This window comes from Mus musculus, chromosome X, assembly GCF_000001635.26.
Source record: "Mus musculus strain C57BL/6J chromosome X, GRCm38.p6 C57BL/6J".
NCBI classification, from domain to species: Eukaryota; Metazoa; Chordata; class Mammalia; order Rodentia; family Muridae; genus Mus; species Mus musculus.
In genome coordinates this window covers 93,491,430-93,513,708 of record NC_000086.7, presented here as the reverse complement: position 1 = coordinate 93,513,708, position 22,279 = coordinate 93,491,430, and the positions used below count along the sequence as shown (strand labels likewise).

General features: G+C 36.8%; 1 protein-coding gene across 4 annotated transcripts in view; it reads left to right on the top strand.

Annotated features, from left to right (window-relative positions):
• The window catches only part of Pola1 (polymerase (DNA directed), alpha 1), a 327,622-nt gene that overhangs the window by 118,679 nt on the left and 186,664 nt on the right, over positions 1-22,279 (top strand). For 3 of the 4 annotated variants that reach the window (XR_003953001.1, XM_006527905.4, NM_008892.2), the window contains exons 27-28: positions 20,128-20,160; positions 20,898-20,990. Coding sequence is in view for 2 of the 4 variants with exons in the window: in XM_006527905.4 (XP_006527968.1) it covers positions 20,128-20,160; positions 20,898-20,990 (126 nt within the window). In the remaining 2 variants the exon portion in view is untranslated. Of the gene's footprint in view, positions 1-20,127; positions 20,161-20,897; positions 20,991-22,279 lie in introns of those variants that run through there. The other variant, XR_878096.3, reaches the window with a different exon arrangement.

Genomic DNA, 22,279 nt, shown 5'->3' with positions numbered 1-22,279 from the left:
TTGAAGTTGTTCAGTTGCTGAAGAATTTGGAAGCTTGTTCTCAGTTGGAGGCATAATCAGTAATTTATTGACCATTTCTTTGAATTTGTAAACAAATGAAATTATTTGTCACTTTTTTGGCATCTAAATGGTTATGAAGGCACATTTTTTGTGCTATTCTAGCATAAGAGTTACAGATCAACTGCTAATTTCTAAAACCAGATTTTATGATTTATCTTATTTCTATGAAAAGATACTCTTTTCATAGTTTTTTTTTAAACAAAAGACCCAGCTTTCTATTAGTTGGTGATATGGCCTTTGGGGGTATCTCAGATGAGATGGGAATGTCATTGATTTCTGAACTGTGACAGACCAGTAGCCCTTAGTTTGGAGAAAGCAAAAAGAGCCCCTTACCAGAAAGAGGCTGTAAGTTTTGTTCTGTGAGTAAACTACATTTCTTGTGAAGTCTTCGATTGCAGTTTCCTATTTTTTTGACTTAACCATAGGTTTTGGTTTGCACGTTTTGCTTTAGAAAAGACCATGTGTGTTGACAGTATGCTGCAACCTTCAAAAAAGTTATGACATAAACTCGTGTGTTCTGAGTTCTGTTCTATATAGAGTTTTTACTCAAAAAGAAGTTAAGAAGCTGATTTAGCAAATTTAGGATCACTTTGACCTAATTTAGTATCCTTGATAGTGGGAATTAGGTTTTTCTTGTGATTATTATTATTATAGCTAAGATTTATCATGTTTCACTCAATAATGAGCAGTTTGGTTGTTTTGTACTGGTTTCAGGAATACTGTGTGGATGAGGTAGAAGTATTGAGACACTGTTATAACAGAATATAGCTGTTGCTATAATATACCAGAAATCAGGAGAAACACTTTCCCATTGCTCTCAAAGAACTGAAGTTCAAAGTAAGCTTGCTGTTGTTATTCATTACCTCTTTTTCTTTCAAACAGAAAACACTTGGGTTTCTGTGGACAAGGCTGCCTTTTAATGGCATGTTCTTCAAACAGCTGTTAAGCATTTCCCCCTCCCCAATACCACAGACCACATCTGTTCCCACTGTTGATTAGCTAGAGGGTGAAGAAAGAAGAGAGGCTGTAGCATATGTAATTACCAGTAATTAATTCTTGTTGAGCCTCCTCATTTCCTTCTATTCTAACTCCACCTACTCTTCTTCCTGTCTGTGTTGTAAATTCGGTTTCATGTTGGCTACTTGTGGAAAATAATCTTGATGGGTATACAGCTGTTTTCCTAAGGTTTTATATCACCTTAGAGTGAAGTCTTCATTTTTCTTGAGGTGGCAGATTATCTTTTTTTTTAATTATTTAAACAATTTTTATTAGATATTTTCTTCATTTACAATTTAAATGCTATCCCCAATGTCCCTTATACCTCCCCACCCCTGCCATGCTCACCAACCCACCCACTTCTGCTTCCTGGGTCTGGCATTGTATTGGGGCATATAATATTTGCATGACCAAGGGCCTCTACTCCCAATGATGGCCGATTAGGCCATCTTCATGGCAAAATATCTTGATAAAACATATCAAGTAAGAAAATAAGTAAACTTAGGCTAGCTTTATATAGTGTGTCATTACTATTAGAGATTTTGTGTTGAAGTTAAGTTCAGTTCTGCCTCCCAGCCTCATGCTTCCAGAAATCAGACTCAAATACAAAATAAAGACTTATAATACAAGCAAAATCAGACTAACACACTACAATTTTGTGTTTTTGCAACATTCTCAACTGTTGACAATTGCTTTTACATATATTCTTTGTTGAAGAGATTGTTGCTGTATGATTTCATGTGAGGAAAACAAATAGAAGGTGCGTTGCTAACCATTGTGTAATAGCATGCATCAAAACATAATCATGTAGTTAACATATAATGCTAGTCATGTGTAATAACTTTAAGACCTTGTGGGGAGGTAATGGTCTACTTACTTTCTCTTTGTGATAAATTCTGTTTAAAATAAATATCTTTGAACATTTTGGTTAATATATTGGAGTAAGAGAGATAGATATAGGATCGTCCTTTAAAGAAAGTTCACAGTACATGTAGTTTACAAATTTTAAAAGCCTGGATTTTCAAAATGTGCTTATCTTGTGAGTCTGATTTTAAGAGGGGGATCTTTAAGCAAGGCATTAAAAAATTGCTTCTTTTGTCTTTTTAAAAAAATTTGATGTATCACCCATGATTACAATAGGAAAGAAATGGCACTGGGAGTAATTGTATCAGTTAAAGAGATGATTATAAAAATGTGGGCAGACAATAGTGAAATGATAAGAGAAAGTATAAGAACTCTAAGGTTACTAATAGCAGTGATGTTTTTCTCTTCTTAAAGAAGAGGTGATATATACCTAAAAGTGAAGTGGAAACTTAAGGGTTCTTTGGAAAGTCAGTTGTGTTAGATGGTATTTTGCTGGGGCAAAGGCATGAAGGAGTGTTTTCTTGAAGCAAACACAAGTGAAAGGATGTTTTTGCTAAAGCGAACACAGGTAAAAGGCTAAGGCTGACTTACAAAGGAACCTTTTGCTGAAGCAGACACAGGTTAAAGGATGTTGAATGGCTGGTGCTGTAAGATCAAGAATTGACAAATGGGACCTCATAAAATTGCAAAGCTTCTGTAAGGCAAAAGACACTGTCAATAAGACAAAAAGGCCACCGACAGATTGGGAAAGGATTTTTTTTTTTCTGTTAGCTATTTTTATTTTTTTTCCATTTTTATTAGGTATTTAGCTCATTTACATTTCCAATGCTATACCAAAAGTCCCCCATACCCACCCACCCCCACCCCCCTACCCACCCACTCCCCCTTTTTGGCCCTGGCGTTCCCCTGTACTGGGGCATATAAAGTTTGCGTGTCCAATGGGCCTCTCTTTCCAGTGATGGCCGACTAGGCCATCTTTTGATACATATACACCAATCCTAAATCTGATAGGGGACTAATATCCAATATATACAAAGAGCTCAAGAAGCTGGACTCCAGAAATTCAAATAACCCCATTAAAATGGAGTACAGAGCTAAACAAAGAATTCTCAACTGAGGAATGCCGAATGGCTGAGAAGCACCTGGAAAAATGTTCAACATCCTTAATCATCAGGAAAATGCAAATCAAAACAACCCTGAGATTCCACCTCACACCAGTGAGAATGGCTAAGATCAAAAATTCAGGTGACAGCAGATGCTGGCGAGGATGTGGAGAAAGAGGAACACTCCTCCATTGCTGGTGGGATTGCAAGTTGTACAACCACTCTGGATGTCAGTCTGGAGGTTTCTCAGAAAATTGGACATAATACTACAGGAAGATCCAACAATACCTCTCCTGGGCATATCCCTATAAGTAGTTCCAACTGGTAATAACACATGCTCCACTATGTTCATAGCAGCCTTATTTATAATAGCTAGAAGCTGGAAAGAGCCCAGATGTCCCTCAATAGATGAATGGATGAGAAAATGTGGTACATTTACACAATGGAGTACTACTCAGCTATTAAAAACAATGAATTTATGAAATTCTTGGACAAATAGATGTATCTGGAGGATATTATCCTTAGTGAGGTAACCCAATCATAAAAGAAGTCATTAGATATGCACTCACTGATAAGCGGATATTAGCCCAGAAATATAGAACACCCAAGATACAATTTGCAAAACACAAGAAAATCAAGAAGAGGGAAGACAAACGGGTGGATACTTCATTCCTCCGTAGAATAGGGAACAAAATACCCATGAAAGAAGTTACAGAGAAAAAGTTTGGAGCTAAGACAAAAGGATGGACTATCCAGAGTCTACCCCTCCAGGGGATCCATTCCATAATCAGCCACCAAAAGCAGACACTATTGCATATGCCAGGAAGATTTTGTTGAAGGCACCCTGGTATTGCTGTCTCCTATGAGGCTATGCCAGTGCCTGGCAAATACAGAAGTGGATGCTCACAGTCATCTATAAGATGGAACACAGGGTCCCCAATGGAGAAGCTAGAAAAGCACCCAAGGAGCTGAAGGGGTCTGCAACCCTATAGGTGGAACAACAATATGAACTAACCAGTATCCCCAGAGCTCATGTCTCTAGCTGCATATATAGCAGAAGATGGCCTAGTTGGCCATCACTGGGAAGAGAGGCCCCTTGGTATTGCTATTGCAAACTTTATATGCTCAGTACAGGGGAATGCAAGAGCCAAGAAGTAGGAGTGGGTGGGTAGGGAAGCAGGGCGGGGGGAGGGTATAGGGAACTTTTGGGATAGCATTTTGAAATGTATATAAAAATATCTTTAAAAAAAAGGATGTTCTGCTAAAGCAAGGACTGGAATGGACACATGATGAAGGATTCGTTGTTAACAGTATTCCTGTATTGGTCCACTTTACATTGTGTAGTTGAGCTGCATAGGTCAGTATTCCATAGAAAGAAAGGCACACACACACACACACACACACACACACACACACACACACACAGCCATTCTGATGGTGTGCTCTGGCTTCTTGCTGTTTCACTGACTCCAGCTGATTGGCACAGTTATTTCAGCTGAGGCCAGACACAAGTGCTCAGTACTAGTATTGTGGAAGAGGCTACCCTTTGGGAGAGAGTTTTGCCATTTTGAAAATCATGTGATATCTGTGGATTTGTTATGGAGAGATGTGCTCATGTGTATATGAATCCAGAGATTAATAAGTAGGGTGGCATATATTGAGTTATAGTCATAGTGGGACTAGGTATAGTTCAAAAGTACATATTTTAAATTATTGTTGATTTATATGTGTGCGTGTGTGAGGTTAAAATAATCAAATTTGAAAACTGAACTATAGAATGTAAATTGTCAATCTTGGCAAATTGTGTATTGGGAGAAGATTATTATTACTTTCATCTGTGGTTATGAATTGACATTTCAATAGAATTTTAAGGGGAAGGGAATTTTCAAAGAATTTTTTGGAGGGTATTTGTTATTTTTTATCAAGCAAGTTGATCAGCATGGACCAGTTTTGCTTTATACCCACAGGCCTTGTACTTCTTTTTTTTTTTCTTCAATTTTTTATTAGATATTTTCTTCATTTACATTTCAAATGCTATCCCGAAAGTCCCCTGTACCCCCCCCCCCCACCAGCCTGCTCCCCTACCCACCCATTCCCACTTCTTGGTCCTGGCTTTCCCCTGTACTGGGGCATATAAAGTTTGCGTGTCCAAGGGGCCTCTCTTTCCAGTGATGGCCAAGTAGGCCATCTTTTGATATATATGCAGCTAGAGTCAAGAGCTCCGGGGTACTGGTTAGTTCATAATGTTGTTCCACCTATAGGGTTGCAGACCTTCTTGATACCTCTATAAAGACACATTGCCAGAAGGTCAACTGTTGGATGTAGAACAGGAGAGAAGAGGATGGGTGGAGCATAAGGAAGAAGAGAAATTTCTTAAGCCTTTGCCTTAAGCTTAATGCCATTTGTTTTTTCCCTTGGTTTAGTTCCTAGCATGTCATTAAACAGAAACCAAAAAAGGCAGTTCTCTCTTTGACAGAAGTTGTTGGGGGGAAAAGTCCACTATTGTCTTATTCCATCTCCTTCAATGTTGAGGAGAGTTGTTATTTAAGAAGTTGTTTTGTGTTCTTTATAATAATCTTAAGCCTGCTAGGTTTCTCTTTTGTTTAGGAGACATGTATGATCTTATTGTGGAGCTCTGGATAGTTTTGAACTCAGATCTACCTACCTCTGCCTCTAGAGTATAGGAATTAAAGGTGTGTACTACCATATCCTGCCTAGTCCAGCATGTTTCGACAAATAACCGATACTTTTGGTAGTGTTAGTCTAGTTTACCTAAGCAATAGAAGAAAGTAAGTATTTCTATGGTATCAACAGTTGTGGGATTTTAGCCCCCCCCCCCCCCTGGCATAATATATTAATGCTAAGCAGAAAACTTCCAAAAACAAAGACAAAAGTGATGTTTGTTAGTTGTAGTTTGAGATATTTCAGGAGAGATGAGATCTGAAGCAAAGCAATGGCCATATTTAGAAAGCTGCCTCAAACCCAAGAGTATCTATTGAAGTAAACTTGATGACAGTTTTTTCCTGTTCATGAATCATTGTATTCTATAAAAGCGAAAATTCCCCTTCATCTAAACAAATGGCTTCCACATCTGTTTTCTTAGTTTCTCAAAAGGGTGTTTTTGGCTTGCGTTTTTTAAAAAAGTGTTTATCTGTTTAAAATGAAATATCATCAAAAGCAGTTGGCACATCAAAATCCAACTTGGTCTTCAGCTAACAAGAATTAAGTCAGGAATGATCTATTGGTGATGTTGATATTGATATAGGGATACAGAAAGCACATTTTAATTCTTCAGTGCTAAGTTCTTCTTACACTGTTCAAATTTTATTGGTTTATTTGTAATTATCTATGCCCTTTGGTTTTGAAGATTGATTAAATAACTTTAGCACATTCCATCATTTAAATGCTCTCTTCTCAGAGTTCTAAAACCAAGCATTTTAGAGTCCAATCGATGATGAAGAGATTTGTAGTTTTGACATTTTTGCTCCAAATTTTTTAGTTTCCCCTTTACTATGTTAATAAGAGAAGTCCTTTAGTGACTGGTTTTTGTTTTTGTTTTTGTTTTTGTTTTTTGTGAAATACTCTTATGCTCATGTGCTTTTTGGAAGCATTTGTTCGGTTCCTTAGTTCTATTTGAGCTTGCGCACCCTTAAGTGTTTTGATTTTTATCTTTAAAATTCCTTAGTGTCTTTGTGTGTGACAGGCCACCCTGCCCTTGAGCCCATTCTGCCATTTAAAAATAAAGAATGAGAAGCAGCTGAAGTGCTGGCTCTTTCACAGCTGACAGCAATCTGATCTACTGGTTGGATTCTTTATCTGAGTACCCACATGCCAGTGGTATGTGTCTTATTCTAACCATGCCCTCTTCAGTCATAAGGTCTAAGAGTGCAGAAAAAGTTGTCTCCAGAGAAAAGAAAGACCTTTCCTGACTTCTTACCATTCAGTGGAATTGTTGAGCCTTGATTAAGGTGTTTGTCTTTTTTTTTTAAGATTTATTTATTTATTTATTTATTTAATGTATATGAGTACACTGTAGCTGTCTTCAGACACACCAGAAGAGGGCATCAGATCTCATTACAGATGGTTGTGAGCCACCATGTGGTTGCTGGGATTTGAACTCAGGACCTCAGGAAGAAGAACAGTCAGTGCTCTTAACTGCTGAGCCATCTCTCCAGCCCCCAAGGTGTTTGTTTTTCAGAGAAGGTTGAACCGGTCCTACTCCCACCTAGTTCTGAGCTCTAGCTGCCTGTCCTGTCTATAAACAGTGGCTTGTTCTGAGGCCCAAGATTCATGAGAACTATAAGACATTTGGTGTTATAAAATCTAACCAGTGACAAAGTAGTAAAATCACTTATGACCTGGTCATAGTTCTCTGGAATTGTATGAAGGATATGATTTGGATATTGAGGAAAACTCTTTCTGGCATCTAGTTTTATTTCATTTCAGTTTTTAAGGCAGGCCTTTACTCTGTAGCCTAGGCTTACTTACATAGATTTCACTGTGTAGCCCAGGCTGGTTTTGAATTCATGGTGCTTAGTCCTCATTTTTCAGCCACCTGAGTGCTGAGACTCAAGGTACGAGGCACCAAGTCTGGATCTACCTTTTTTTTCTTTTATTGAATAAATAAAAATTACCTCCTTGCTAATGGCACCGAATTTGAAATAAGAAAGATCACCTTTCCCTCCAACATAGGGGAGAGACAGAGAAAAGGATGGTTACTTAAAACTAAAAGGAAGTTCTTTCTTGTGATATAAATTGATCCTTGTTCATTCTTCTTCCTATGAAGCTCATCAGCATCATTTCAAAAACAGAGGCAGAGATGGAAATTTGATTGTTGTTTGAGTTGTCCGCTAAAGCTGTGGAAAGGCATGGTCTTCGACCTTGTTCGGTATTGCACTAGCCACCTGTTAGGATTGTTCTCATTCAAGGTCATTATGTGGTGCCTGGCTGTCTGACTGGCAGCCTGTGTCAGATTTGCCAGTGGCCCCTCATTTGTATCACCCCTGCCAATTTTGACAGAAAGAATGGAGACATGCTAGCTGAAAGGGAAAGGAGGGTGCTGGAGGAATGAGGGATCAAGAGCTCCTTGGACCACCTGTTAGTTTAGTATCATTGGTTTTGGTGTAATCCTTTGCTTAGTTCCCCTTTTCGCCTTTCCTGAGTTTTGCTATCCATTTCTCAAGTTATCTGTGGGATGACATTGCTTTGCTTATTCATCTATTGTATCTCTTTCAAACACGAGATTTCTTGACCCTCCCCCAAACACACCCTCCCCTCTGCTGAGCATTTTTACTTCCAACTGCCTGCTTGAAATCTTTTGTTATTGTGTTTGTGTCAGGGTGTAAAGGAAGGCATGCACACATGCCATGGTGGGTGCATATGTGGAGATTAATAAGACAGCTTTGAGAAGTCAGTTTTCTCCTACTTTTATAATTGTTTCAGGATTAGAACTCAGGCCACTGAGCTTGCCCAGTGAAGTACATTTACCCACTGAATCTCTTACCAGTCCTGTGCTCTTGATTGAAATGTTCCCAAACTGCACCCTACTCAATTTCAAAACTACCCTTCTTAGATTCCTAGATAGACTTGGTAAGCCAGGAGCATAAGCATTATACTTGACCCCATTGTCCTCTTGCCCCAAATGCAACCTGTTGCCAAGTCATCTAGATTTCATTTCCTAAGTACATGTGATTTTTTTTGTGTCCCTACAGACACTGTTTCTATGCTGCTTAGCCCATAGCATGCCACTTTGGTCACTGTGTTCCCACTGTCCATGTTTGCTACATGCTTTATTATCTTGGAGACCTCTTTAAGGTCTCAGTCTACAGTGCCAGTCTCTAATGTCCTTAATACAGTTTTCTTTCATAGCTGAGGCTCTTGTCCATTTTCTTCCCACTTTCCCTGAGCATTCCAACTCTACCATATGCTTTATAGTCTTCCTATTGGATGGCTAAAGCAGTTTTAAAAACTTTTAAAAGAATGTGATTTCTTTTCAGCACCATTCATTTTCCTTGGTATTTTGTATCTTCTTCACACAGTCTCCCTTCATTCTTCCTTTCTCACATTCTCTGATTCATCTTCCACTTACATGCAATCTAATTCCAAGAACTTTTTTCTGACTTCTGCCCCAGGGTGTCTTATTATGGACATGCATGTATATGAATGTATGCACACATACAAACACACCAAGGAAGGGGTTATTTCTTAATCATTCATCTTTGTGTTCCTTACTAGCTAGAGCATGGGGAATTCAGTAAATTATTTTTGGTACATCAATAAATGAATTCTTTGGGGGGGTTTCTAAACAAAAAGGTAACACAGTGCTTCATATCATTTGTATAAAATGCTTGCACCATGGCCAACATGAAAGAGTAGAAATGCCACTTTGGCTTCAAATTACTGTTTCTAGATTATATTCCGTATCTCTATCCTAAATGACTACTCAAATTTACTTTCACTTTTTTTTTCTGAAAATATAGAAGATAATCAGTTAGGAGAAAAATTATTGATAAATGAGGACCTGTGATTTGACTGGTTCTTAAATATTTTTATTCTAAAAGAATGCCTGAATAAATGTCTATAGTACATATTTTTCTGAGTAGATGAGCACAAATACTTTTTCCTTAAACTAGATCATCTTTCTGAAAGATTTTTTTTCTCAAGTGGGCTCCTAAATTTAAAGCATAGCAATGTCATGAAATTGTTTTTAGGAACTTGTAATGAGATAGAGGGGTATAAGGGATAACCTTTGTTTAAAAAAATTACTATAAGAGGGTATGTTAAAACAACAAAATTACTATATAACTTAAGTACTGAACAAAGGGCTACCCTTTGGTATTAGGTGTAAAATTTTCTAAGCCAGTGGTAGAGCACTTACCTGACATTCATGAAGCCCTGGGTTCAATTTTCAAGACTAAAAAAAAAATACAAAAGGAAGAATGAAAGTTCCTTGTGCTACCTGCTCGTGCAGGGAGAGTGGTGAAAGACATTATGGGGACTGTCCTGCCGCTCCCTGCCGCTGAAAAGGAGATTTGATGAAGTCAGAAATGGGGATGTCAAGACATTGGTCACTTTCTAATTTCATGCCTTCTAGACTACCAGCTATGTGTTCCTTCAGGGTTTTGCTTCAGGCTATTTTCTTAGTAATGACAACTGACAACCTGTTAGATCTGTCATTTGTTTGTTGGGAGTTGGGGGCTTCAAGTTTTCTAGTCAGATTTTCCCATGACCTCAGTTATAAAGAAAATGTTGCAGATTCTAGAAAATGCTAATATCCTTTTTAGCTGTAAGTATTATCTTGATTGCAGTGCTTCAGAATTGCCCAACTTCATTATCTGAGCATAGCCAGCCTGACGCCTTCTTCTCAAATAGACAATTATGATCAATTAAGCACTTTCAGGCCTTATAGAATACTTAATTTTATTAGTCAATTATTTGTGCTTTGAAAGAGTTAATGGTATCTACCCAGGCCATTATTAGAAATTAGAATGTCCCAAAATAGAAAGGCTATTTCCTTTGTGTGTGGCACTGCAGTGGAAAATGCCAAGCATAGTTTTTACTGAGTTAAAGGGTGAGGGAAGGCGGGGTGGGGGAGAAAGTTACATGTAAATCATTTAGCCATTAACCTAATGGGTGGGTTTATAAATCCTATTACTGTAAGCCCTTTTCATTTCCACTGAGGCCTGGTGTATGCTTGATCCCACTAATGTAAAATTCATTCTATCTAAGTGATTACTGAAGTAAGACATTTTGAGTCAATTTTAATCAGGTTGTGTGAAACTTGCTTGAGTACTGATGTTCACTAAAGCATGGACATAGCTTGGCTGCATCTTAATTAGCCCCCTAGATGAATCAATCAGGGAGCCCACTCTGAGCATTTGGACATGTACATGCTTTTTTGTGAGGGGAATTGTACTATAGATAGGGGCTGAAAACGCCCAACTCAAAAGCTAGGGGCAAGACCCTTTAAATTGAGTTTTGATAGTTTATGGACATTCTGTGAATCCTAGGGAGGCAGAAAATTCTGTTCTTGTGACTCATTCGTGCACCTTTAAGGATATGTAGGTTGAAGCAAATTAAAGTTTCAAATTTGAAAGATAAAGCCCCTTTTCCTAGAAAAATGCATACATTCAAATCTTTCCTAGGAGTTTTCAGGATTTTTTCACTGACCTGAGGTTACTATCTCCTGTTTCAGTTTCAATTTGACTTTCTTAGGGCTTTATTTATTTTCTACAGGGAATTTAATATTTTAAAACTATGCAGGCCCATACTTGCGTTCTTGTGTTGGTGAGTAGATAAGGTTCAACTGTGCTTTAAAGCCTTTTTACATAGTCTCCAGGGTCTTGTATGAGATCCAAACTGAAATCTGGCGTTACTGCTCTGACACAACTTGAACTTCTAAAGCAGAGACTGAAGCGGAGGGAGGAAGAATGGAGCAGCGTGTTGGTTGTGAAAGGTTCGTTTTTATAAAGTTAGAACGCGAGTTCTTTAAAAACTCAGAGGACAAATATTCACATTAGAGATTAGAAATTGTAAGATATGGAAGAGATTACATTTAAAATTTGAAACCACAGTTGGTGATCTATTAGATTTTTGGATCAAAATTAGAGCCCTGTCAAATTGTAGGGCAATAGTTGAGAGATACTAAAAATATCATTAAATGTGTCTTCTGTAGTGTACAAATGTTTCAGAAAGTGTTGTTTACTCAACATGTTTCATTTTCTTTACACATGAATTACCAGAAGCTAAGTTATGAATTAAGGATTTAAAACAAGTTCCATTTATCTGAAGTTGTCTAGAAGAGTATGCTTTCAGTTAAGTTCATAATTGATGGTTTGTTATTATTGAGCTAGAAATTCACTTGTTGATTTGTCTAGATAATATGCATTGTGTTGGAAGAGCAAAACTTATTCACTCTTCATTTTTTAAATGGAAAGAACCAGCATTTGAATATGTGTTGTATATGTGTAGGAGGATATTGTAGAGATGAATGTTTTGATTTATAATAGTGTTATAAATGGGCTTTCAAAATGGGCGACTGAGATTTTTCCTCATTTTACCTTAACCTGAGATAATTATTTATTGAATTATTGCTCTGTGCCAAGAATTGTGTTGGGATTTTTTGAGGCCTTGCTTTTGTAAGGCTACTAGAAAAGAAAACAATTTAAAAAGAAAAAGTATTGTGTTAGGTTATGCTATGATCTCTGCCTATAGTTTGCTTATAGGCTTTCAATCTACCTCCCGTATATTGGTGGGACTGGCATGTTCATTAGTATCATTGGATTATCAGAACGAGAGGACCTTTCTGATGTACAATGTTCCTTATACTAGAAATGGATATTAGGTAATAACGCACCTTTATCAATTTTTTATCTCAGAAAGCATATATACTAAAATATATGTTAGTATACTATGTTAGTATGTTATGTTTAATATCCTATCATAATGAATTGTCAATTAGTGTCTCTTTTTTTGAGAAATTAGCAATTTCGAGACATTGTTTTCTCTCGATTGTGTCACACACTGTTAAGTTTTGCATTTAGGTTGCCCATGTTAACATTCTTCAAAGAAACTGAACCAGTAAGTGTTGTGTGACTTGTAGGGAGGTTGCATACATAAATATTTGCTCATATAAATGGAGAAGCCTGCAAGTATAAAATTTGTGGGGCAGGTGGGCAAGCTGGAGACCCAGAAAGTTGATGCTGTGATTGACACTAGAAGACAATCTGCAGGTGGAATCTCTACTTTGGAGAGAGCCTCAGTTTTTATCTTTTGAGACCTTCCCCTAATTGGAAGTGTTGGTAATCTGCTTCACCCAGAATTCATTGACTCTTAATCCTGTTTGGAAAACATGTTTAGCAACTTCTAGTTTAGTGACTTCTAGATTATTATTCAAGCAAATCTTTGAATATTTGGTATAACCAAGCTAACATACTAAGTTAGCCATGACAAAATTTTAACCACTGTGGGGAAACTACATGTGAAGAGCACAGAAGCAAAAGTAGAACATGAAGCAATTTAATCTCTCTCCCCACTCCCACCCCCACTTAGGAGGTAGAGGCAGGCAGATCTCTTGAATTTTGAAGCCAACCTGGACTGCAAAGTGTGTTCCAGGCTAGCCAGAGTTACATGAGACCTGTTTGTTTTTTTTTTTTTAAAGAGTAAAAGAACTTGGTATGTTTAGTGAATGATGTGGTACCTATTACACTGAGGAGGAACCAAACATACTGTGTTTAATGAACCTAAAATATGTGAGAAAGGACTGGTTGAAGGACAAGTGTGGGAAACATTAGACGTCCTCAAGTAGATCTTGAATCTTAGGGTCAAGTGAGGGATCTTGGATTTCATTTTAAAGAAGTGTTTTAGAATGAATATTGGAAAAGGATTAAGATTGTCTTAGAAGGTACTGATGCTAGAGACTGACTGGTGAAAAATCTAAGGAATAAGAAAAAATGCAAAGGAAGCCCCACATTGCAAAGATAAAGTTTAGTATCGGGGGACATATTGGTTCATTAAATTTTGAGAAGTTCTACCTTTGTCTGCTAGACATCTTGAGTGTACATCATGTAAAGTAGACCCTCATGACAAAGAATTATCTGGCCTAAAATATAAATGCTGCCAAGGCTGAGAAACTGTGACATATTTGTAGATGTGTATGGGCACTTGGTAGAAGTAGAAAAGATAACTTGCTGGGCATGGTGTCACACGCCTTTAATTCCAGCACTTGGAAGGCAGAGGCAGGCGGATTTCTGAGTTCGAGGCTAGCCTGTCTACAAAGTGAGTTCCAGGACAGCCAGGGCTACAGAGAAACCCTGTCTGGGGATATATATATATTATATATATAAAAACTCAACAGAAGGTATTGGGTATTTTTAAGTACTGCAGATATAGTCAGCCACTTACTTATACAGTAGACATAAAGCTCTATATACCATTTGTGAGCACTAACAGTTTTAGGTATTTTACATTTAATAGTCTTCAAAGGCAACCTAGAATATGGAAACAAACACACACACTCACACACACCCTTGTATTCAGTGTATTTTTTTTGGATATATTATTGTCTTTCTTTTCCTAATATTAAAGAGATGGCAGAAGCAGGGCAGAGGCAGGTAGATTTCTGAGTTCGAGGCCAGCCTGGTCTACAAAGTGAGTTCCAGGACAGCCAGGGCTATACAGAGAAATCCTGTCAGAGGGAGAGGGAGAGGGAGAGGGAGAGGGAGAGGGAGAGGGAGAGGGAGAGGGAGAGGGAGAGGGAGAGGGAGAGGGAGAGGGAGAGGGAGAGAGAGGGAGAGAGGGAGAGGGAAGGAGAGGGAGAGGGAGGGAGAGGGAGAGAGAGGGCGAGAGAGGGAGAGAGAGAGAATGAGAGAATGAATCAAACTTGGAATTCTAGAGTTTTATCAGATTTTAAGATAATCCCAGCCTCCTTGTTTAATCAATGATCAATGATGAGGATCCAGATGCCTAACTAGTAATTGGCAATTTAAATCAGGGCTCACGGTTTGACCTCTTGTTTTATTTATTTTTTATTAGTATTAGTATGTTTTATTGTTTCAGAGCATTTTCTTTTAGTATATATTTCTTTCTATTCCTACCCAGCTCAGAGAACTAGGTACTCAGAATACCCCAGTTTCAGAGAAAATAAAATTAATGTTAATAGCAGTAAGCAACCTATCATAAAAGCAGTGATTGTTAAAGACAGAAAACAGAATGCGTATTCAGCTCACAGTAGATATTCTTTGAGCATTTTACACAGAAGACACATGTAAAAATTAAGAATAAAAATGAAGAGAAAATGCAATCTAATAACATGCTTAAATAAATGTTCATCAAGTAGAACTGTGTAGCCTTGGGTCTTGCTTGGAAATTGCTGAAATTTAGAGTAGGAAGCACTTAGATGATGGCTGGATTACCAAATATAATATTTATATTTCTTCTACTTTTTTCTTTCCTATCATTCAAAATCCTTCATTTTGCTACCCCCATTATACTGTTTAATTTTCCAGTTATTTCTAATTTTGTGTGATTTTAGCCATTGAGATTTCAATATTTATTTTCTTTTCATTATTTGTTTGAAATTTGACCTTATATAATATTTCATTAGTGTGTAGGATTTCCATTAATTTTAACACAGATTGTGCATTGAAGTGGGTTTCTTGTTAGTGGCTGTTATAGTAGACATAATTGAGTGTAGGACCTTGAAACTTTTTTTTAACTGTGAAATGCTGATGTTTTCAATTATTTAGTGTTAATAAACATTATTAATCTATAACAACATCTAAAAACATTTCATAACTTTTGAATGCTTTTCCACAGAACAGTATTCTTTTGAAAGAAAATATAAATAAATACCAAGGTGTACTGCTGGGCAGGTTAGGAAAACCTATAAATATACATGTCAATAGTAGTCTTAGGTTGCTGCTGTTGTTAGTTGTTAACCTCCGTATGGAAAACTTGTGCTTTCTGCTTAGTAAACTGCATATTGTATGTGTATTCCAGGAAAAAGCCATTTTATTCTTAAAAAGAAAACATTTTTAAAAATTTTAACTTTCCTTTTTTAGTTTTACCACCTTTCTCCTGCCTTAGAGGCTCAGATTTGGGTTAAAATACCTTTTAATATTATTTTAATTATTGCTTTCCCCACCCCCACCCCTTTCCTATTTTCCCCCTCCTCTTTCCCCCTAAGCACACTGTTCTGCAAAGCCAGTAATGATTGATATGATGGCAGTGCTGTCATTCTTTTTAACCAAAAAAAAGTCATTTTTGTTCTAGTTATTTTAATAGAGTCCCATTAAAGATGTATTGCTGACTGAAATATCGGCATGAAGGGCTCTCACTGAGCTGAGCCCAGGAATTAAGAAGTCAGGATATCGGCTGCTGCATTGCAAGAGAGCCTTGTGTGACACCGAATCTCCTGATTGGGGAGATCATTACTGCTATTATGACTCGACTTGCGTAGGAATTTTAAATTCCATCTGAATGTCAGTAATAACCCTCTTAGCAAATTATCCTGAATAAAATCACGAAGGCATTTTATATAATAGGTGTTGAATTACTGGATAGATTTGCTAATTAAATACTCTTTGTTCTGCTGCAGTTGACATTACAGGGTAAGATCTTGAACAATTATTCTCAACAGCTGTACTTTGTTAAGGGAAAAATTAACCACAAAGTTTATTTTTTTACACTTGAAGTTGGCAGATTTTTGAAATGTGCTTGAAAAAAATTCCATCATCCAATTGGTAATGAGTAGCTAAATATGCAGGTGTTGCTGTGAAATCAGATAGCTGTAGACTGCCTTATTAATGAATTTAGCAATCTTACAGCCCTGTTTGCTGGCCAATGGTGCTTATAAAATGATTTTCTGTCAGAGTGGCTAGCTTTAATATTAGGCTTGTCACTTTGAAGTGAATTTATGAACAGTCATCATGTATTCACTGTACCTTGTGTCCAGTAGATTTTTCTGGATATCAGTAGCTATTTTTACAACTGTATTTCTTCAATGGAGAAAATACCTGTGACATAGAAGTTTATGATTAGTAGCTCCTAGGACATTCATATGGGTTGGCTTTTCTAATAAAGCTGTGGGAACACAGAAGAAAATGTATCCAAAGGCCCTGCTTCTAGACTAGGCACTGAACTATAACCTCTGGGTCAAGCATAATTCTAAATCTTGAGGTAAAGTGTCAACTTAGTTTTCCTCATTTGTCACATGGGTCTTGTGAAACTACCTACCCTTTAGGGTCATTCATCCACCACCATCAGGTTGTTCATTAGTGGTCCCCATGTACTGGGCCTTCTAGATGCTAAGTTTTGTATTTATTGGGTATCCAATAATAGAACCATCCCCACTGAGCAGTTGGAATTGAGGCTTGGGCCTAAGCAAGCCTTTGGATGGTATTGCTTATTAGCACTTTGGTAACTATTGGACTCTGTAGGTTACTACAGTATCTATCATGTAGAGCTGCTTAGTGGAAAACAGGAAGATAGTGGTCGCAGGCTCATGAGAACTTTGACTTGAGGGCTTTGTCACTAGCTCTTGGTAGAAAGCACTGGGGAACATGGTGATAGAAACTACATACAAAATTATAGGTTCTATAGTGAGTTTAGCGGGCTATATTTTTCAAAAATGATAAAACATAATGATTGACCCAGTAAGTTCACTTGGGGGAATTTCAATATGGTTTATAATGGCAAAGATTTTAAACAACCTATGTTCATGAATAGAACATCAATTGGATAAATTATGATTTCTTCCTATAATGGATTATTAGTCATTAGAATAAGTGAGTTGTTAAAATGAAAGTATTAGTTGACAAAAGCAGTTTGTAGTACTGTCTTGCCAGTAACAGCAGCAACAACAACAAAGTCCAAATCACTCAAAGGGTTATGCCTCTAGGGAAGATAGTTTAGATAGCATCTTTCAGATCAGGCCTGGAAATAATTGAGTCTGTGGCAGATTAGAACAGAGGTGAATGTTGAAAGTTGCTAGGTCATGCACCGGGATGATAGCATAGATTTGTTGCACATTATGAAAGAAGAGGAACAAAAATTGGGTCTGAGTATGTAGTGAAAATTGACATTGATCCTGGGTCACTTCATTTGCAGGTAACAGCTACCTCAGTTACTTAGGGAGTTTATGGAGTTGGTCATGTGATGCGAGTAGCTGAGTCTTATAAGGAGGTGGAGATGAACCTTTGATAAGCAATTTGTCCTCTCTGTGATTAGCTTAACTTAGGCCAATCTCACTATTTCCCTTTCCCCAACCCACCCCCCAAAAACTTGTTGGGTATTTTCTACATTGCATTGTTCCATAATTTAATTTTAGTGTTTATTAGAAAAACAAATTCAGATTACTGTAGGACCTGCCAGTCACTTGGCATACAGTTTGATTGCTTGTCAAATCTAAGGTCTGCAGGTGTGAACATGCCCTTGGGCCTCCAGAAACGTGTGGTCTAACTGGGGAGGGTAATAATCATTAATAGTACAAAGCATCATTTGGTTACTAGAGAAGCCGGGCAAGAACAGATCAATGAGATTCTAGGCTGGGACAGTAAGCTCAGGCTTTATGGAATAAAATTCAGTTTAAGGTGAACTTTATAAATTGTAATTATGGTCAGAGGACTGGGCAAGAAATCTCTCTGTATGAGTGAAGGCAAGAAAAGATGAACCTGTAGTATGGTAACTATTCACAGACTGCCCAATTTCCCTTGGCCAGCTAAGGTTTTGTGACGGAAATAACAGCTGTACAGGTAGAGCTGGGGTTTAGATGTAGTTGTAAAATTTCAACTTGATCTTGAAAACATTTTAGGAGATTAGTCCTGTTTCATTCAAATTGTAAGCAGTAAGAAAAGTTACTTTACAGATGTCATTCAGCAATAACCACATAAACCTGCGAGTCAGGTGCTTTCTCACCATGTTCCTTTGAACCTTCTGGCGTAGGCCTTCATGATCACCGTGATGTCTTTTGTTGCTCACTGTCAATCTATACTACTGGCTTTCTTCTAATTCTCATGCCTTTTACATGGTAATATCTCCAAAATGGAATTACCATGGTTTTCTTGGACCAATCTTAAGAATCATCTTTGGAAGTCTTTTCCAAAACTTTGGTTAGAGACATTCTGAGCCAGATACTGAATGTGTGTGTGTGTGTGGGGGGTATGTTGGTGTTTGTTTTATTTAGTATAGAAAAAAATAGCACCATGTAATAAATTTTAGAAAGCCAGTACTCTGGCATAATAGTTCTCAACATGAGTCAGGGAGAGTTTTATACCAGGAACAAGCTCTGGAGACAATTTTGATCGTCAGTGCTTTAGTTATTTAAGAATCCTCAGGTAATTCCACTATATAGCCCACATAAAAACTAGTGGTTTAGCTTAATAGAATTCACCACGCGCCCCCCCCCCCCCAAGTTATGGAAGCCATGAAGAACTTTTGGACATTTGAACTAAGTTGGACAGTAGTAAAAACAGATAGTTGGCAATGGAGATGAGAAGTGATGGATAGATGTATAATCTGCTCAAAGGCAAGTACTCTTGTCTGTGTACTAAGCTTTGTCTTACTGTGGAGCACAACAAAGACTGAAATGAAACTTTGGGATTTCAGTTAGCTGGCAAGGTAGAAAAAAATGAACGAAGGCATCCTTCTGTTCGACATACTGGAAAAGAGACTTCTAATTTAGATAGATGCATAAACAATGATTAATACCAGAGTGGCAATACTGTGGAGTGATTAAGACTTCTGTCCTATAGCCCAGAGTGCCTGGTTTTGTACCCTTGTTTTGCTGTGACTAGGAGAAAGGAATTACTTTCTTTTTCATTTGGCAGCTAGCAAATGGGGATATAAATAGTAGCTACCTCTTGGAGATCTTGGGGAAAGAAATTATAGAATGTGGGAAGTGCTCTCAGCATAGTATTTTGCACATGATTTAATATTTCCTTGCCTCTGTCTCTGTTCTCAGTACATCATATTATTTCTTCAGAGTTTTTCCACATATTAAATATGATGCTTCTGATAAGGTTCGAGGTAACTTACATCTGCTTTTGTCTGTGTGTACATTATTTTATGTTTTGTAGCCTGTCGAACGTGGGCCTGGAAACAGACCCATTCATAATTAACTATAGTAGTTTTCATATACTGTTTATTGAAATTCACCATTTTGCTGGGCACTGGGCTAACTCCAGGGCATGCAGTCATCTTCAAGGAACTCAGCCTACAAAATAATTTTAAGTTAAATGGAATACTTTTAAAATTCTGAATATGGGTGTGAATTGCTAGATTTTAAGTGCTATAAAGCTTTTTAAAAATCATGTAATCCTATTAAAATATTAGTACTGAGAATAAGTGGCCCTTGCCATATTATTAAGGAGTACATTATTATATATGTTTATTAAATACACATAGAAATACAGATATTTATCAGATTCCATCTCTCTATTAAGCATCAGCCTAGAGATTAAACTTAAATTATAATGATGTTATTTGAGAGTAGTTGGTGTGATATATTCAAGAGTTTCAAAGATGCTTAGAAATTGGAAATCTCTTGTACTATGTTTATGCCTCTGTAATTTTGTAATATATTAATGTTGACTTTTGTTTTATTTAGATTTTGATGCATACGAAAGACATGGTACAGAAGGTAATGCTGAACATTTTCATTCTAAAACAAGTCTTAAATATGCCAGGTGACAGTTTTGTGTCAAGAAAAAGTGTAACCAAAACATACTGAAAATTGGGTTTTAGGATGCCTAGTGTACATTTATAAACCCTCCTAATAGATTACAGCCTTTTCTCTTGTATCAGCACTGATATGCTAGCTCCTGCTTGAAGCCTGTATGTATTTCAGGCAAATTAGTAATGGTGTTAATTAGAGTTTATTTCCATTCCTTTATACTTATTTGCTCAAGTGTTGTTTGCTATTGATTTTTGGCACTATTTATAGTCTACTAAATATTGTTTGAGGATTTAATAAATATTTATGCCCTAGAATTTTTACATCCACATTTTTTCACTTCTTAAATTGCCATGACCACTAAGTACATGTCACAATGGTTAAAAAAAGACCCTGTTTCTTAGGCTTATTCTTATTTTTATCAAATTCCATATTATGTTTGGATTGAAACTGCATACAATTAATTCTCCCAGCATTTTTAGGAGAAAATTGGAAAGGTTTTCTTAATCTTTCACTACTTACATTTCTAGTTCGTGAAGGGCTTAATCCTCAATTGTGTGCCCCGATAGTACGGATAGTAAGTAACATGACTTGTCAAACATCAATGGCACCTATAGTTTCTAGTAGTAGAAACCTTTACTTTCATTTTATATAACAATTCATGTGTTTTTGTTATTAATTTTTATACTTTTGCCTTTTTTTAGATGAATCTTGAAGTTATTTATGGAGACACAGATTCAATTATGATAAATACCAATAGCACCAACCTGGAAGAAGTATTTAAGTTGGGAAACAAGGTGAGATAGTTTAATGATTGCTTTTTAAACTTGGGTTTGTGAACTCTGTGTTTAACACAGTAAATACAATAAGTTCATGTGTTAGGTGCACCTGTATCCTTTTGAACATAGTAAGTGTGGTGTCATTAAATTTCTCATTCTCTTTAATTTTTCTTACACTCTTACTTGTTTTGAGACAAAAATTCAAAGGCAATTGGTTTCCTTAAGATATGGATAACATTTTTCCTGTTTAAAAAAAGTTTACGTATAGTCATTTTAGAACTTCTCACATTGTCATTCAGAAGGAAATATATAACTAGTAGTATTCAGGTATATTTCAAAGAGAGGTTTGAATGGATATTTACTTATCTCCACATACATGTGTACTCACAAACACTCATTTAATTTAATAGGATTACTTAAAATATATTAGAAAATACAAAGGAACATTTAGAAGCAATCATTGGTAGTTAAGATTTTTGTCCCAGTATTCTAAAATTGGAAATATCTTAGGAATTAGCATTTTTCCTTACTGGAAAGTGTGGGATTTGAACCGTACTCTCTACTTGTACAGTGCATCGACCTTTTGTACTCCTTATTGGCCTTGCAAAGCTTTTGAGTTTTCAGAAGACGCGATGATTTGTGCCTTGGCCTTGTCAGCAGAGTGCAAGAAGGGCTTTTGTTATTCAGTCAGCACATAGTTATTTAATGTGCCAATGTCATTTTTGGATATTATTTAACAAAGTTCTATATAATGTTTTTGCCCACATACTAGTTGGACTGTGTAGTTGTTAATTCAGTAGTTTCATGGCAAATATATGCATTGTCTTTAGACTCAAGAAAGAACTTCCCATAGTTATTTCCTGGAGTCAAACGATCCAGTCCTAGCCTTTATTTTGGTGGAATTATATGTAATATTTGTGTTTCTTTGTTAATTTTTAAAAATTTTAAAGATAAACTCTTGCTATATGGCTCTTGCTCTCCTTGAACTCTGTAAGCACCGAACTTTGACTTCAATATTGAATTCATCTTGCCTCAGCTTCCCAAGTTGTTCAGATCTTTATTTTATTTTTAATTGGTTTGTATCCAGTGTGTGTGTGTGTGTATATATGAGTTTTATCCAGACATTGTCATATATGTTTATATTGTACTTTTCGCCATGGTCCTCATAGTCTTGTACCCCTAAATATGAGTGAATCCCTTTTGTTCTCTTAGTTTTGTTTCTACTTTCTATAATCTACTTATCATATGATTTTATATGTGTATGGATGTATACATATATAATCTAAAATCTACAAATGAGTGGAGAC